Source organism: Branchiostoma belcheri, unplaced genomic scaffold (assembly GCF_001625305.1).
Source record: "Branchiostoma belcheri isolate BF01 breed outbred unplaced genomic scaffold, Haploidv18h27 scaffold103, whole genome shotgun sequence".
Taxonomy (NCBI): domain Eukaryota; kingdom Metazoa; phylum Chordata; class Leptocardii; order Amphioxiformes; family Branchiostomatidae; genus Branchiostoma; species Branchiostoma belcheri.
The window spans coordinates 48,286-66,548 of NW_017802414.1; the positions used below are offsets into that span (position 1 = coordinate 48,286).

The 18,263-nt window shown below is 41.2% G+C and overlaps 2 protein-coding genes across 2 annotated transcripts in view; one reads left to right on the plus strand and one right to left on the minus strand.

Annotated features, from left to right (window-relative positions):
- Positions 1-9,431, minus strand: part of LOC109475698 (proteasome subunit alpha type-4) — a 12,120-nt gene extending 2,689 nt beyond the window's left edge. Inside the window, exons 1-7 of the mRNA XM_019776461.1 lie at positions 9,347-9,431; positions 6,941-6,983; positions 4,667-4,829; positions 3,318-3,395; positions 2,174-2,262; positions 886-1,016; positions 528-651 (exon numbers count right to left, since the gene is read on the minus strand). Coding sequence (XP_019632020.1) covers positions 528-651; positions 886-1,016; positions 2,174-2,262; positions 3,318-3,395; positions 4,667-4,829; positions 6,941-6,983; positions 9,347-9,349 — 631 coding nt within the window. The 5' untranslated portion in view covers positions 9,350-9,431. The remainder of the gene's footprint in view (positions 1-527; positions 652-885; positions 1,017-2,173; positions 2,263-3,317; positions 3,396-4,666; positions 4,830-6,940; positions 6,984-9,346) is intronic.
- A 206-nt stretch (positions 9,432-9,637) lies between these two features.
- Positions 9,638-18,263, plus strand: part of LOC109475156 (laminin-like protein epi-1) — a 20,181-nt gene continuing 11,555 nt past the window's right edge. The window contains exons 1-6 of the mRNA XM_019775693.1: positions 9,638-9,885; positions 11,840-11,976; positions 13,456-13,603; positions 14,834-15,070; positions 15,641-15,772; positions 16,606-16,798. Coding sequence (XP_019631252.1) covers positions 9,772-9,885; positions 11,840-11,976; positions 13,456-13,603; positions 14,834-15,070; positions 15,641-15,772; positions 16,606-16,798 — 961 coding nt within the window. The 5' untranslated portion in view covers positions 9,638-9,771. The remainder of the gene's footprint in view (positions 9,886-11,839; positions 11,977-13,455; positions 13,604-14,833; positions 15,071-15,640; positions 15,773-16,605; positions 16,799-18,263) is intronic.

Below are 18,263 nucleotides of genomic sequence, written 5' to 3' on the forward strand. Positions count from 1 at the left end.
TTCATAATGTCGCGGTACGGTAGGGAATTTTCTACGGTTTATAAGTTCGTAAACGTATCGGCTTTTATTTTTAAACTTATTATCAGGGTCGAGGGCTTTGGTTTACAAAGAAATCAGACAATTAGCTTTCTTTACACGACTTCAAAACGCTAGCGGGGCGCCCGATGTTCCACCAATGACAGCGATTCTCTCAGTAGCGTCGTGCGAAATACTCATTGTTTACTCAATTATCGCCCCATTCACAAGTTTTCAGAGACAATGCCGGCGGGAAAATAGACGCCACTAAGCCCCGAAATCAGGAAATTTTATCGAATTTTAGCGAAATTTTGTAGAAAAATCGGGATGCAACACCCTAGATTTGAAAATGAGTATGAGGGCGCTGAGCTAGGAGTATCAGGGCGCAGCGCCCTTGTTCCATCGTCTGGGGAGAACCCTGTTCTGTTATGGCATACATGTACACAATATCAAAATATTAAAACTTAAGGTTGGAAACTCCTAGACTAGCTCATTCTGTCAAGATGTCTCACCTTTCTCAGGTGTGAGTTTGGAGACGTCTAGTGTCTTGCTGACGACCTTGATGGCCAGCTGAAGGGCGTCCTGCATGGTCATCTCATCGATCTTGTATTCTTGCTTCAGCATGGATACAGCAGCCTGGGGGAAAGGGCAAAGGTCATGACATGTCAAAGGGCATCCTGAAGGGTCAAGGTTATGTCAGCATCAAGGCTGTAAATCAGCCCAAAGAGAAAGGGTAAAATAAAGTGGCCAATAGCAACATTATCACAAGATAGAAATTAGGATCATTCTTCTATTTTTGTGTATGATATTATCAATACAGCAATCTTTTTTTTTTATCAACAAATCCTCTGGAAAAACAAGAGAACATACTGCACTGTTGTTGCCTATACACGTAGCCTTCCAGCCTCCGTAGTTCCCACTGGGGTCAGACTGGTACAGCTGGAAGCCATAGTGCTTGTCCCAGCCGATATACAGGATGGACACACCAAAGGGACGCTTGCCTGGAATGACAAGAGGACAGGAGTTACACTTACAGGCATGTCACTCTCTCTCTCTCTCTCTCTCCGCTTAGGCCACATAGACTTAATTTTATGGATGACATCCTCTGAAGACCCCCAAACTAGTGTGCGTGGGCGAATAAAAAAAAAGTTCCGGCCAAAAATAAAAATGCTACTAAACCACAGGAATACAAAGCTAGTATTCTGAATTGACGGCAGTACATAGCGACGTATACAACAAGCTGGCACATGCTGCCTTTTTGCGGAATTTATGAATCGGCACTGTACGTATGTACTGAGTTCTTGAGTCGTGGAGCTTTGGCAGCCTGGGTGCCGTCCTCCAGAGTTACCACAGGCTCCGTATTGTCACTAACTACCATGGACTACCCAGGCCTAGAGCCAGGCCTAGAGCCTTGGAGGGAGGACGTAATCTTTTTTTTTTTGTTTGAGAACAGGCGAAAATCAATGCGCGCGCGGATGTCATCCATAAAATTAAGTCGGTGTGGCCTTACCAAGGCATCTAGCAATGAATAAATCTAATCAACGTACGGACAATATAACATAATTAACTAGGGTGTCAAAACCTCATGTCTTCAACCTCAAATGATGAAAACCTTTATGACTGACAAATACGTTTCACATTGATTATGGAAATAAGATCCTCACTTGTATTTATATCCTTTGATAATAATCTCTAGTAATCTCTACCCAATGTCAGTCTTACTTTTAACAAATAGGGCTATGCTAGCATTTCCTGATAGATTACGCAAATAAGGTTCTGATTTGAATAAGAAACAAGACTAGCAATGAAAACATACATTGCCATGGCGACAGTGGTTGCTGTTAGGGTTATTGTTTGCATGGCACTGCCATCATTTCATGATTTTGAGGTAGCCTTAAGTCAGTGCACTCCTCCCCAGAGTGTATAGTGAACGAGCCCCGGAGTCACAGAAAGTATGGCCATCTGGGGCAGAGAGGTCTTCCCAAGGGTTTCCAGGAATGTGGGCATAGATGTGGGTCAGAGGCATGCTTGTGGACATTCCATTCCTGTGGACAAAATGCCTGTACCATTCCTAGAATTTTTGCAAACTGCACACAATACTGTACTATTAGGCTCCTCCCTGAGACGTCGCCAAAAAAAGTGATTGATTGCTCCTTACCTCCCCACTGTGTGTAAGCCTGCTTGATGTCACACAGACTGCTGACCAGCTGTTCACAGGGAATTGGTTCCTGGTACTGTAGAATGTACCTGCAACACACCACAGGAATCATACCTAGTTCCTTATCTCTCAGGTTACTTTGACAAAATTGTCACCAGTATACAAAATACTTTTTTGAACCAGGTTGCCCAGTGGGCAACCTACAGCAAAAATTAAGTTGCCCATCAGAATTTTAGGTTGCCCCACCTATAAGTATAAGTTACTACTTTCCTTAAGTTAAGTAATGTTACATACATAAGCCTTTGACAATATTTCTAAGTCTTTAGTTACTTGATACTAGTAATAGCCATTAATACCTAAAATTAAAAAGCATCTGCCGGATACAGTGGTGCAAGTCAAGTGGGCAAAAATTCAGGTAGCACACTGGGCTACCTTGGTTAAAAAATAGGTTGCCCCAAGTAAAATTTGGTTGCCTGGGGCAACTGGGCAAACAGGTATTTTGCACGCTGTTCACTAACCAGAAAACAACTTACAAGTGTATGAAACAGCTTTCTTTAGGACACAGAAGATTACAAAACACCACACTGTCTTTCATCAGTGACTGAGAAACCTCCATAGACAAAACAGAAGATCATTTAGAGTCAATTCCGCGTCACCGTGTGGGTTTTTTCTCCATGTTTCTAATACGTTTGAATTATTTAAAAGAATACCCCGGTAACAAAAGTTCTAAATTTTTCAAAAATTTGAAAATGAAAATTTGAATATATTTGAATTCATTTATATATTTCTGAAACATTTTGAAAGTGACCGTACAAAGATCTCTTTATTTAGAATAAATTTGAACTACCCATGTGTTTCTTTCACTATTCGAAATATTTAGAAATATTTCAAACAAATAACCAAATGATAGATGTGGGTAATTGCCCCCATAAAAGTAGGTGCTAATCCTACTCTTCTGTATTCTTCTGTATATTTTTGCATTTTTCATGAAATTTCTTAGACAAACAATTACAAAGAATTCAAAACATTTCTAAATAATGACAATAACAACCCACACAGTGATGCGGAATTGACTCTATCTCTGACAAAACAGAAAAGTCTCAACAAAGTACATACAAGTTATCCTCTTCAGGACCATCCTTACCTCTGAGCTATGAGACGAAGCTCGTTTGTGAGGACGTTTGCATCAGATGTGATCCCTGCCACACTGCAGGCCATGTCACTGTTAACAGGATAAAACAATCTGATCTTACCCTCAGTTTCTTTCTTTCTTGAGTAGTGATGCATACCAGTTCACTGGACTTGGATCCGGACTTGTCAGAATGTTTAGGTTCGTCAAAAAAAAACTAAAAGTCAAGAACTGAGTCCGAACTTATTACCATAAAAGACCATTTCACATACCCCTTTTCTTTCCAAACCACATAAAACCTTCCATAGATTGCAAAATCTTTGCTGCAATATGAAGAAAACATTGCCATCGGGCATCGTCAAGTACCGGCCTCCAATTGTTATGTGGCCAAAGTTTCACCCAGACAACATTGCAAGGTTTCCAACATGCAATTTTGTATGCCTTGGGTTTAGGTCCGGACTTACAAGTCCGGAACTGACCTAAACCTCTGGACTTGAATCTGGACCTGAACCTTAAATTGGGTTTAGGTATGCATCACTATTCTTGAGTGTTCTTTTCCTTAGCCAGGGTCGCCCACTCAGTGATTAAACACTACTTTTCAGTGGGGCCCTGGAGAGTTATGTTTTGACAACTACTTTAAAGAAGAGTGTGTACCATCAAACATGATATGTTTAAATTCAGACAATATACACTGTATCAATTATCTATATTGTGTAATCCTACCCCTCTGTAGTTTGATAAGCACCAATTACTTCATTGATATACCAGTATTATAGTTTCACTTGCTACACAATCATGTATAAATTATATAGTAGTGATGCCAAGTGGAAAGAGATGCCAGTTTTCAATAGCAAAACTGTTCTTTGTTTGAGCGTGTAAATTTTACCTAAGGCCATACCAATTTAATTTCTTGGTTAACAGATTTTTCTAGAAAAATAATGGAGCAGGCAGGCGAAAAAAAAAAGAAATAAAAACAGACCTAGGCATCCTATTATGGCCCAAAATGGTAGGATAGGAGCCATAAAGTCAACACACCAGGCTGGTTCAAAATTTAAACAATGAATTTTGAACTTTTAATGATACCACGGCATTGAAAGATGGAATAGCTGTAACAACTATGCAGGATGAAAAGGACTGTTTTCAACTGTTCAGGGCAAAATAAGACCATTTTACAGTTGATTCTGAATTTTTATTTTTATTTGCAAATCAGAAAAAAATGAAGCGGGCAAATCCGTTAACCAAGAAATTGAATTGGTGTGGCCTAACCAAAAAACATCATGCTAACTTGGCAGGTAGGTTGCCTGTCCTACAAGCATGACTAGCACATGAAGGCAACCGACTGCAGTGAACTGAAGTGTCCTTACTCGTGGAGTTTATAAATCTTCTCCGAGAAGAAGACCTCGTCCAGTAGCTTGTGCGTGTTCCTGCGCTCGGCAGCCAGCACGATCCCGTCGTTCGCCAGGATGCCCAGACAGGTGCCGGCGTGACCTATGGCCTCCATGGCATATTCCACCTGGTACAGGCGGCCTGGGAAACAAATTAACATCTGCAGTTACAACAAAACCAACTTTTTTTTTCTTGACGTCTGTTTATTCAAATCATGGAAACAAGTACATATACATACACAAATACTTTTAACAAAAACTTTTACAGCCATATCCCCAAACTACACGGACCAATCACATTTGGAGACAAAAACTTAAAGATGATGTCTAAATCACTTAGACACAACAGGTCTTTAGACTGGCACAGATATTACAGATGAAGTTTCTTGACATTGTTGTAGAATGAAGCATAACTCTCTATGTACAATAAAGGTTTGTTTAATTCATAATCATACCCTATTAAAGGCATACATGTATAAATACTCATGTTAATCTTAAGGAGACATTCAGATATTTTCAGATTTCAGTAATGTGATGAACACCAGAAACCTCTGTCTTTCTTTGATATTCAACATGCTAGAATACATACATCACAGTCATACAATCTAAAAACATTGGTCAAAATCATAATGTTTAATGTATCTATCTACTTTGAAAACAAGAGCTCGATGACCTCATACCTTCGTCATGTATGAAATGTGCTGTTGTATATATTGTATATAATAGTATCACGGCTCGAAATACTGGGTGCATGTCACCTTAGTGCACCCAAAATTGGAGCTGTGCACCCAATTTCTTTCTGCACCCAAAGATTTTTGCGGGTATTTTTGTACATATTACATAAGGATATTTTTGGCATCTAAGTGTAGTACTCTCATCTGCCGAATAAACATACCCCCCGGAATAAACGTACCCCCCGGACAAATCTTCAAAATCAAATAAACATACCCCCGGAATAAACGTACCCCCCGGAAAATTACCAAAATTGACGGGTAACCTGTGTCTCTTGTACTAAAATACGCCCTTACTGATATATGCACAAATCTTTAACTGTTATTTGCAATTAGGAATTTAAATAGACAAAAAAAAAGAGCATTTAATATTTCGTATTTTGATAAGCACCACCCATGACAATAGAACATTCAGAGGAATTTATGCACGCGGTGATTGCAAAAACCGGCCCGAAAATGACAAGTTTCTCGCTACAATACGCGTTTATAAACGTCTTCACGTCGATGATTTGTCAATTTTTTTCACACGAAGTTGAAAAAAATTACTGTTTTTCAAAAAATTAATAAACGTACTGTGCAAAATAAGAACGTACTGGGTGGATGTTCGGGCCCAAAAAAATAAACGTACCCGTATGTTTATTCGGCAGATGAGAGTACATCTTTGTTGCAATACACTGTACTTATTTAAGATTTTAAAGTTAACTCCCATTTTAGATTCAAGCTTAGAAGAGGAGCAGTAAGATCTGTTTTATATGGTGTACCCAAAATATTTTCTGTGCACCTAATTTTTTAGGTTGGGTGCGAAGTGAGGAAAGTCGTGTTAAGTGCCTTTCCCAAGGGCACAAGATCGGTGGCATGTCAGGACTCGAACCCGGGACCTCTTGATTCCGAGTCGCGCACGCTGCCGTTGCGCCACACGACCCCACTACTGGTTTGGTGGTTTCATTGACTTGCACACTACTGGAAAGAGTTGCAGTCCTCAGGATGGGACGTTAAAGTAAGCCCTGGTCTACTGTTTATGCTCGCTTTGGGAACATATGTCCCGAGACAGAAGTCAACAACCTTATACTGTTCCCCCCCCCCGCCTCAATACCTTAGAAAGCCACTACAATACCCAAAATGTAACAACCTCCTTTTTTCAGAGTACATGCTTCCTAAAAAAACTGTAAAAAACATCCACAACATCAAAAGTTATCCCATCTAGTCATATTCCATAAAAATGACCAGAGCACCTTTAAAAAGGAGGCTTTTTCGTTGAAAACCATGCCAAATACTTACTGCTAATGCATCTATGTCCCACTCAAAAATCACGACCGTAGCATGTCCACAGCACGAGATATCATACCCATGTACCTACTGCAGTGCCTTACTAAACTGCTAGAGTGCCCAACATTGACCTTCACCTCTCTTGCACCACACCCCAAGTTATAACCGATTACAAAATCAGCAACCCCTATAACATATGATATGGTGAACCTAAACACATAACCTCCTGACAAAGGTAGTTAACAAATATACGTACCTTCTGGAGAGAAGATGGTTGTTCTTGTATCGTAACGTCGCGACTGAGGAAAATCAGAGAAAGGGCTCATTAAGGCATTGATATTCTAGTTGGCTCTTATTGTTTAATAACCAGAATTTTGAGATGTAAAATTAGTATTTCTATTTCACTTCAGTAATCTGGATAGTGAGTGATTTCTTATGAACACACAAGTAGTATACAGAATACATACAAAAATACATACAAAATACATAGTTCATAAGAAATTTTATTCCATTGAAATTAATGGCTGACGGAAGTTATAATAACTTCCATTTTAATTCAATTTATTAACTTAAGTTAACAGCTTTCAACAGCTTGTGTGTCAGAAGAAATTTTTAAATCCTGATTTTTCGAATAATCAAGTTTTTATGCAAAAGTTGCAAGATCTCTTTTATAAATTATATGTCGTTAACCAATGCCCGAAAAATAAAGTAATACTCTAGGCTAGCATAAAGACTAAGACTATCGAGGCCGCAGAACCCAGCTGCAGTTCCGTTGACCTCAGTAGAGGGCCGAATTAAAGTGGTCGTCACGATGTTAAAAAATGATAGCTTTGTTTTCAGTTACCGTATATTTCAACTAAGGTCTGTATAATTATATAACAGCAGTGAACGTTAATCTGACGAAACCTTAATCCGACACTTTTCAACACTCCTCTGTCTGTTAGTGTTAGGATCTAGCACTGATATACAAAATCTTTTAATTGCTTTACAAACTCAATAAGGTATACAGCATAAAAACTTGAAACAGTGAGCTAACGAAGTCAACATGTTGTGGAGACGAGGTCATGAAATTTTCAGCTTGTTTTTATACTGGTAGGCATGTCGTGGGAGAAAGCTTTCGGAAGGACAGTGGTCAAAATGCCGACGACAATTTCTCCTTTAAATCCTCACGCTACACATTCAACGTCACAGCGAATAAAAAAGAATTGATAAAGTGCCTGTTGCTGACAAACCACTTGCCTAGAAGTGTCCTTCTTTTTTAGCACATAGCAAGTTCGTTACGGTCATTCAGCGGCTGATCGAACAAAACCGCCATTTTGGAACAAAACCGCTTGTTGTTGTTGAAGACGATACCACTAGTCTGTACATGGATGTGGCAAATGATCGCAACACATGTATATGAAATCATCGCCAAAATTAGTGATGGAGAATAAAGCTTTTCGTCAGGTAACATTATCGTAAAATTCTTCAATTATTCCTTTCTTGGAACTAAAATGCCCCGCCGCAACTGATCCAAATGTGGTCCCCTTCTTTGATAGTCCCAAGCCACGTGATCTGATGTAGCGCTGCCGTTGGTGCACCGGCCTACCGACTGTGACATTTGATGACGATGATAACTAGTGTAAGTTTAACATTTAGGGATTGAGAAAAATGTTTTTGTGAATAGCAAAATTGCAGGCAAACAGCTACACTGTTGCATGGTGCCAGATTAAGCTTTCGCTTAGAATAGAATACGCTGGGCACAGTGAAAATTATCGGGAGCGATGTTGAAGACACAATTTTCCCGCGATATCTCAATGGTTGGGAGAGTGACACACACTACCCTGAATCCAAACTCGCTGTCCGGGCCTCAAAAGCCCTTCGCCCGCTGGTGTAAATTACCGCTACGGGGGAGTCTAGCCGGGGGGAGTTTGGCTGGCCAGCCAACTCCCCTCGGGCTCAACTCCCCCGTAGCGGTAATTTAGGCAGGCGGGCGAAGGGCTCTCGGCTGCCGAAGGAAAACGGCTAACGGCCCGATACTAGTTTGGCATCCAAGGTAGACACACACGTAAGTATGGCGTTAAAAACAGGCTACAAGATGCACTAAATGATTAACGAAAATACCGAATGTCTGGTTGTGGATTCATCATTCAATCTTGCCTGTGCATCAAAGTGTCGGATTATGGTTCACTGCTGTTAAATTAATGTCCTTGTTTCAACATATTTAGTTGGCCGTGTTCTCTAGTGCACCTTACTATAATTTTTACCGCGTTGAAGTGAGTCACCTCGGGGTGCTTAACTATAGGAATCTAAATTATAGAAATCCCCATAGGGCGAAAACTGTGTTCTGCCACCTTGACTAAGACTAGCTTTATAGGCTAAAACACTAAATCTGATCATGGACTTAAAATCAACCTCCTTGATCTGATCATGGAGGTAAAATTATTATCTGATATACTAGTACTAATACGTTGTGGGGAGGGGGGGAACACATGACATGCATGTTTTTACTACACCTCTTTCCCCATCTATTAATCAATTCGTGACAAACATTTTGCCCAGCCTATTAGATAAGTCCACAAACTGCAAGGTTACATCGTGGATCTGTCAAAAAAACCTTCCCAACATTACGGTAATTACTAAAATATGAAGTTTGCAGAAAGTGAAATTTCATGCTACCCACCATGTTGATATCCCAGGATACACCACGCAGCTTATAGGTCGAGTGCGCATGCGTCAAAGGAGGCGGTAACTTGGGTCTGAACCATCGGGTCTGGGGGTGGAAAATTAAAATAATATAATATATTACGTTCTGTCAATACATTTTTGTACTTAGTTACTTGATATATTTTATACAAAGCATTAAAATTATATTTATAATACTTATAAGCATATATATGAGTGATATAGGAAGTGAATACAAGCCCTCCCCATCCGGTACTTGGTATGGCCTAATTAGAGTGCCGCTATTCAAACAAACCAAAGGTTCGGCTGCTAAGACCAGCTGTGACAAGGTAAAGTTTACGTGTTTGCTTTAGAAAACTTCTGCAGCAAAGTCACACCGAACAGCGAGTGGTCGGATCAAACTCATCCTATCGCTGTCCGAGGATGACAGCCCGGAGGGTCCGTGTCGGTGAGGTTGCCGGGGTGCTGGCGGTGTTGTTGGCGGCAGCCTGTGCGCCCCTGCCCCGGGGGACGGCCGCAGCTGTGCCGCGGAGTGTCGTAAGTGTCGTCATGGCGGATATATATTTTTTTGGGCGTGTATCGATCGTCACGTACGTTTTACTTTTCCCCAGAAAGGGCAGCTAGCATCAAATAGTATATAATCCTATAATCCCAAGTCTACCTCTGCTTGCCAAGTCCACTCCTTGGTCCAACCGGACTTTTCATTCATCAGGCAGGAGATCAGATTTCACAATAACACGTGTTACTAGTAAATAATTAGGGGCAGGCAAAAACTCCACAGATTGTTTCCAACGAGTATTTCCGGAAATTCGCTATCTGGCCAGCTTACATCTTGGTTTACACACTAACACAGGGCTAAAAAAAGAAAGAAAAGAATCGTTTGTCCCACGACGGAAGCGGGGCGTCGCGCAGCCCGTGTTGAGCCTGCTGTGTTGAGCGTGTAAACAGGTCTCCACCGCCGCCCTGCGAGTTTTGTGTGACACATCCTGGATCGGCGATCGTCAATAGAGCACATGATTTTTTTGCGGCGTGTAAATTGGCCCTTATTACTTACTCCAACTGTCAACTACACTAATTCATCATTTTGCACTATGTTCAATGGAAACTAGAGCAGTTCACTGTTTTATAATAATAATAATAGCAGTGATCTGTTTTCCACAAGCTCCTCACCCCTCAGAAGGCTTTATATATAAAATTTATATCATATCATCATGAAAGCACCTTGATGAAACCAATGATTTTAAACACAGCATTTTAAACACAACATAATTAAATTTTAATCATCTCCTACCCACTACCACGATCGAAGAAATGAACAAGGTACATGTCGGTAAGTCACAAAGTAAACACATGTATGTAAACATCCTGAATTTACTTACGGGGAATACATACACTGTATTGGTTTTGTCAGATTGTACGTGAGCCCGTTATAAATGTTCTTACTCTTAGGTTTCCTGTGTGAAAAGAATTGTAGTTAAGTTACTAGAAAGGCCGACATTTGCTTTCGAGCAAATTCAGCATGACTTCACCACATTTCACAACATGGCAGGGAAAGAAGGAGAAATACAAGGGAAAACAATTCTTTACATTGATATAACTATAGTATGAAGTGACAACAGTTGGATAGCTATGCCTTACATTATTGGTTGGGATTATATAAATTGCATGATGCAAACTGTTGATTTTCAAGATAAAAAGAATTGTTTCATTATCTGTATAGCCGGTATAACCGCCTTTCGGCATTCCAATGCTGGAGCAGGAAAACTTGACATACCTACCAAAACACTTGAATAAAGTTCATACTGTCAATATGGCATGGCTTTGTACAGGTGTTAATTGAGTTAAACCAATCAAATCTGAACAGCCAATCAGCAAGGAGAATGGAGGAAAGCTGCATGCCTATTGGTTGCCTGCTCTTCATTCCATTCTGATGACTCATGCCCAAATATGGTAACACACTGCTATAGTACATTTTCTATAACACAGCCAAAAAGCTCAAATAAAACCATTCTAAAAGTCTGTATCACAAAAATGAAAAAAAAAAAATGCCTGGGGGTATTTGCCCACTGTACCTTCATGCCAAATTTCATGTTATTTGGCCCAAAAATGAAGGAGTTAAATCAATTTAAAGAAATGGCAGGAGAAGGAGAAGAAGAAACGTGAGCAAAAACAAATGATTTGATTACCATGACTGGGGAATGCCTATCTTTAGATTTGGAAACATACATGTACTACACTGTAGTATATGTGAAAATACAAAACCTGGTACTGTCTATTTTCAATAAATTATGTTTTTAATATATATTTCATGTCTAAAACACAGAGTATTCCTAAGGTCGAATGAACATTATTTAGTTTTTAAATAAAAGATAAGAAGATATTCTTTAAGCACATAGTTGCTACGTACATGTTGATCTGTATCAAGTGCTCAAAAATTTCTGAATTTGTAACATTAGAGAATGAATTAATAAATGAATCTTAAATCAAACAGGACCCTGTAGTGAATGTGGCACGAGGCAAGCCTGTGCAAGCGAATGTGACTTGTGGCAGTCCTTTGGAGGATTTCTACCCTCACAGTGACTCTGTAAAACCTCCACCCGACAGACAACTACAGATCTGCGATGCAAGGTACTGCAAACTCACTTATTACTACATAATAGAAGTTTTACATAAGTATAAAATGGTATTTGCTACTATTGGCAGTAGTGCTGCATACCGGTTCACTGGACTTGGATCCGGACTTGTAAGAATGTTTAGGTTCAAGTCCAAAAAAACCTAAAACTCAAGAACCGAGTCTGGACTTATTACCATAAAAGATCATTTCATATATACCCCTTTTCTTTCCAAACCACCTAAAACCTTCCGCAGATTGCAAAATCTTTGCTGCAAAATGAAGAAAACATTGCCATTGGGCATCGTCAAGTACCGGCCTCCATGTTATGTGGCCAAAGTTTCACCCAGACAACATTGCAAGGTTGCCAACATGCAATTTTGTATATGCCATGGGTTCAGGTCCGGACTTGTATTTTAAGTTGTAAGTCCGGAACTGAACCTAAACCTCTGGACTTGAATCCGGACCTGAACCTAAAATTGGGTTTAGGTATGCATCACTAATTGGCTGTACCATCATATTGGCCGGTACAATGCTCTGGACATTTCAATTTTTAAACTGCATAAACAACATTATATACCCCTGTCCACTGTCCTTAAGATAATTAGAAATCTTCCTACTAGTATACTGTACTACCGTAGTACATGACTTATCCTCTTCATCCCTTGCGACATGAGGCCAAGACTTTCACTAAGGCCATGTTGATTTGATTATCATGGATGACATCCTCTGGGAACCCCAAAACTGACTTAAGGCCACAGCAAGTAATTTTTATGGATGACATCAGCGCGCGCATTAATTTTCGCCTGATTTTGGAAAAAAAAAAAGAAATTTTGTTGCCTTCTGACAGTGGTCACCATGCCGAAAAGATTTCTGTTGCCATGCCGGAAGGTGGATATATATAGATGGCAAAGAGGAGACAAGAAAAGGCTCTGATGTTTGTTTCTTACTTTGATGCAGTGATGTGTGATGTTGGCTGTGTATATGTGATGTTCCCACTGAATCAAAACCATTTGTATGATGATTGAGTTAAAATTTTAAAATGTTAGAAACTTGTTTTTTTTCGACCCGCCTTGTTTTTTTTTTCGCCCGCTCGCATTAGATTCGGAGTCTGCGGAGGATGTCATCCATAAAATTTACTTGCTGTGGCCTAAGCGTGAATTTTTTAACAATAGTGGGAGCCGCTTGCGGGTACTTTGTATTTAAATCAAGGGGTGATCTGCATATAGGTGTCAACTGTTTTTTCACAGGTGAGTTGAATAGGGAGTAATTCTGAGCTAGGTCCTTCTGTATACGACATGTATTCGCTCATTACACTCACTAAATTACAGTATGGTGAAAAACTTTTTTTGGAAACGGAGGAAACTTCATGCGCGTGCGGATGTCATCCATATAATGAAATCAACATGGCCTATAATGTATTGATATTTACCGGTACTTTGGTTGATGGTAGGTAAGAACAGTTACATTTAACTGTCTGATGTCATTTTTTACAGCGATCCTATTCTGGCCCACAATGCGTCGCTGATGGTTGATGGCAACAGCTCCACCTGGTGGCAAAGCACATCACTGCAGCAGCTGGTGTTAGCTGGGAATGGCATAGGCAATCGCCCAGAGGTCTACATAACCCTGGATTTGGGAGAGGTATGGTCAACTAGAAATAAAACAACTCAAAGAGCCAAATCTTCCAAGGATTTGAATATTGGTGTTTTGTGAGATACAGTAATCTCCAAGCAGATCTTTTGGTGGCTAAAAAGATAGTATCCAACACGCGGACAGTATCCAGCCGGCCGACAGTATCCAATTGGTGGGGATCAGGACAAAAAAAACGGCCATATATAAAAAGGTAACGATCATTCCCCACAACCTCTGCTTGGAGAGTAAGATACAGTATTTTCACACAGATTTTGAGAGGGTGTTCTGACCATCCAGCTGTGGTTATAAATTTATAGCAGGTTACAAGAAAAAATCTAGCTAACAAAAGCCCAGAGGAAGAGAGGTCATGTGTTAGATGGTTGTTGTGATGAAGCAAGGGGCACAAGCTGGTGGTTCCCAGAGCTCTTGAAACTGCATGTCAAAATATAAAGCGGGTTTGCCTGTAGCCAGCCCCAAGACAGACCATGCAAGTTTTATATTTGAAATAGATCACTCTGTTCCTCCTCTAGTACTAGTACCAGAAATCAGGTTGTTTCACATATGGCTCACCTTGTTCTCATTGAAACAGAATACCTGTCACAGAGGTTACAACATCTCACTTTGTTTTTTGTTTTCTCCAAAAAGATCTACAGTTTTTAGCTTCATCTTTTAGGAGCAAGGGAGCATAAGTATTGACTTTTAAAAACTGGGCAACTTTCTTATACCAGGAGAAGTTTACTATTGATATGGAAAGTAGCAAACAATGGTTACGGAGGTTATAGTTATGACTGTAAAACATTTTGTTCAGCAAGTGTGGCTACAAATGACAACGAACAGTGAACACTCCTTAATGTCTTCCTTTACAAACCCAGAAAACGTACAAAATGTTGTGAAAAGGACAATTTCTTGTCTTATATGCGGCTCTATATAAACTTGAGTGGTTACGGGTTTATAGAAATCTGTGGTAACGGAGGTTACAGGACTCATCAAACCCGCGGCTATAATTTCAATCAAACCTAGTGTTGTAGTTTTTTGTGAAACATAGTATTAGTAAGTGTAGTGGGAAACCTAATATTTTTGGGTACACGGGTGCACCCACATAAAATAATTGCGTGCACAGCTCCAAATTTGGGTGCACTAAGGTGCACATGCACCCAGTATTTCCAGCTCTGTGTCATGATGTCCAAGGTCATCAGTTCCCATGACGATGACCTTTCACCTGTTCTCTGACCTCTTCAGACATATCACCCTGAGAACATCACCATCCACATGGGCGACACCAAACGGCCAGGACGGCTGGCCCTGCTCAGGTCAACTGACGGCCTGACGTTCCAGCCCTGGCTGTACCTGGTATCCAATGGCAACAGGGACTGTCGGAGGTTTGGGGTTGGCGAGCAGTCGGAGCCGACCAGTCCGGAGTCTGTGGTGTGCAGGGAGTACACACGGCTGGGAGTGGAGCCTCTGTACAATGAACGGGTCGGGATGAGTTCTCCACATTAACCATTAGAGTAGAGTAGAGTAGACTTTTTGTCTCGGTAGGAAGTTCTCTTCCACTGTGAGCTGCTCCTTGTAGTTTACTGCGTAGACATGGTCATCTTGTAGGGGTTGTCCAATGCCCGGGGGTTGTGCACCACTGGGTGGCTTCTCATGTGTTTGTCCAGTCTGTTTTTAGAACTGTTCACTGTTACCACCTCCTCAGGTAGACTGTTCCACCATTTTACGACCCTGTTGCTGTAGAAAAACAGTCTTTTGTTGTTGTTCACTGATCTTTGTTGGTGTACTGTTTGTGCATCTAACAGACTGCAGTACTTTTTACCAGAGCTGGATGTTGCTTCAAGATAGTTAACATTTGTATTACATTGTACAACTAGCAAATTACCTCAAAAGTCATTCAAAATATACAAATGTATATGGTAGCAAATTCCATCCTTTATGCTACCATATATATTTTGAATGCCTTTTGAGGTAATTTGCTGGCTGTACTTGTAATACGTTGTATTCATTCAATTAAACCATCCATACAAGCTGCCCTTCTTGAATAAACAGATCACAGTGTCCCTGGTGGAGGTTCCCCCCAGTTTCAGTGATGAGGACCTCCTCAGCTGGCAGGCTGTGCGACATCTACAGCTGCGTTTCTATGACATGGACCTGGTGCTGGGGATATTTGAGGACCAATTTGTGAGTGTAGTACTGTACACTGGGCATTTTTGTAGCCTGGTTACCAAACCTATTATAGCTCCCGAGTCCTACATCCTCTCCACAAATGTAGGACTCGGGAGCTATAATAGGTTTGGTAACCAGGCTACATTTTAGGTCATGTTTCAATGATCATCCTTTGCAACTTTATAGCTTCCTGAGCTGGGATATTGTAAGGAATCGTTCATTGATTGGCTTTTTGGATTGTAATGAAAAGAATGTTCTGACCTGCATTACTAAGGAAGAATACACATGTACACCCTGTAGTTGATAGCTTGTAGTAGGTCTAAGTAAGACAAGTTGATGGCTAATGGCTAAGAAGAGCTAATTCTCTAACAAGTGCTTTCTGCTTTCATGTTTCCAAATTGAAAAAGCTTGATCTGAAATCTTTTAAAGGCATCCAGTGCGATTTCAGAGCGGCAAAACTGGAAATGTTCTGAATAAGGCAACCTTTGTGATATTGACACATACAGCTTCACATTAGCACATTTTAATCAGTATTTCATACTTTGGGCTTTTAAATCTGCAGAAAGAAGCCCCAAGATGAGTCCTTTATTTTCTGGGTGGTACCCTAAAAATCAGCCAAGGGCCAATCCAGTAACCATTTTCCGTCAGAATTTTGGGTATTTTTGTTCGATGAGGGTCAATATACATTGGGGTAGTTTGGTTTAACTCAGTATGTAGATAAGTGACAAGAATATTGACTTTGAAAAATCGGGTTTCCAAGCCCTAAAAACTGCACTGGATGCCTTTAAGATTAGGGCTGGGCAAGAAATATCATTTTTTGTTTGTAAATTTTCTCTGTCTCTTCCCAGCACCACTATGCAGTGTCTGAGGTCTGTGTGATGGCTGGCTGTGAGTGTAATGGATTTGGAAATGGCTGTGAGATTAACAATGACTTGGGCCAGTACGAGTGCATCTGTAGTGGCTATACCCAGGGTGCACACTGTGAGGAGTGCCAGCCTCTGTATAACCAGTTCCCCTACAAGCCTGACCAGCCTTGCCAAGGTACCGTATAATGTGATCATAACAAGTAAATTTTATGGATGACGTCCTTTGGAGACCCTAAATTTAATGCGAGAGGGTGAGAAAAAAACAAGAAGGGCCCTAAAAAACAAGATGCCTAGATTAGAAATATACTAAGAGACGACAAATGTTAGGACACAAATTGAATGAGGTGACACAGTGTAACAAGCAAGAAGTCTTTTATTCATCATCAAAACAGCAATAAATCAAGTGGAACAGCAGTTGTCGTCCTGTCCTGTTTTTGCGTTACGGGTTTCACGTCAATCTGACAATTATACCTGCACACTCCCTATTTGGGTATATCATTTACCTTATGCAGTATTTCCTATGCTTATCGCTAGGTGGCGCACGTGTACAAAGCTCTAATCGCAAAGCATCACGGGATATCATGACGTAATGACATTGTTCGCCGCCATTTTCCTTGTGCGTTCGCAGAGGGGTGCACGTTCGTTTCCCTACTCCTTATTTTTTCGGATTTTCTTTCGGCGTTAGGCCCAAAAAGAAGGATAAAACGAAGTCTTCTGCCCACGAGGGCGATTCAGGTAGCCTTTCGGAGGACCAGACGGGTCGTAACGGCAAGAGAAGCGGCCTGTTTCCCAACGCTAGTCAGGAAAAATTCCTGGCCGTGGAAAACACAGGCGTGTCTGCACAAGCCTCCGGACAGGAGGAAGAGGAGTCGGGTGAACGAAAAGTCCCCGCTCCTACAGCTGGAGGTTCGGAGGAAAAAGAGAAGAACTCCAACCTCATTCCGCCGTTTGGGAGCGAAATGCCCCTTCGGCGTTGGCACCGGGAACATCCGCCGCTTGGGAGCGAAATGCCCCTTTGGCGTTGGCACCGGGAACATCGGTCAAGGAAGGAGACGGCGCGGAGCTGCCGCCGCCCCGGCCTAAATTTCCTCCGGACTCGGAGGAGTTGGGCTCCCCGACCGTGCCGAAGCTTGGTGGGGAATAGTCTCCTCCACCCCCACCTCCATCAGAAACACCCTTCCCGCCTGGATTCGACGCTGCCTCTTTTCTTCAGTGGATCAGTTCCAGCTTGGGACTTCCTCAGGCGTCCAGTTCATCCCGTCAACCTCGGGACGTTGACGGGGCGGTAGCGTCGACCAGCCGAGCCGGTGTAGTCTTTTCCGGGCGAGAGCATCCAGGTTCTGAAGTGGAAGAGTGTTCGGAGGAAGGAAAAAATACACCTTTTTCTGACTCTGACGAAGGTAACTCCTTGTCGTTTGTATAATCCCTACGATAATAACTTCAAATAAGTATTTGGAGGAACCGGTGGGAAAATCGGTCTTGAAGACATGTTTCATATCTTGTTTCATGTCCTTGCCACACATTTCACGTCTATACTGAGTCATAGTAGAGGAAGCTGATCCCAAAAAACACCAAAGACGATTCTATCGCTTTGCAAACAGCATCCGGTTAGAGGATGGTCCGAACCCTTAACTGCTGCC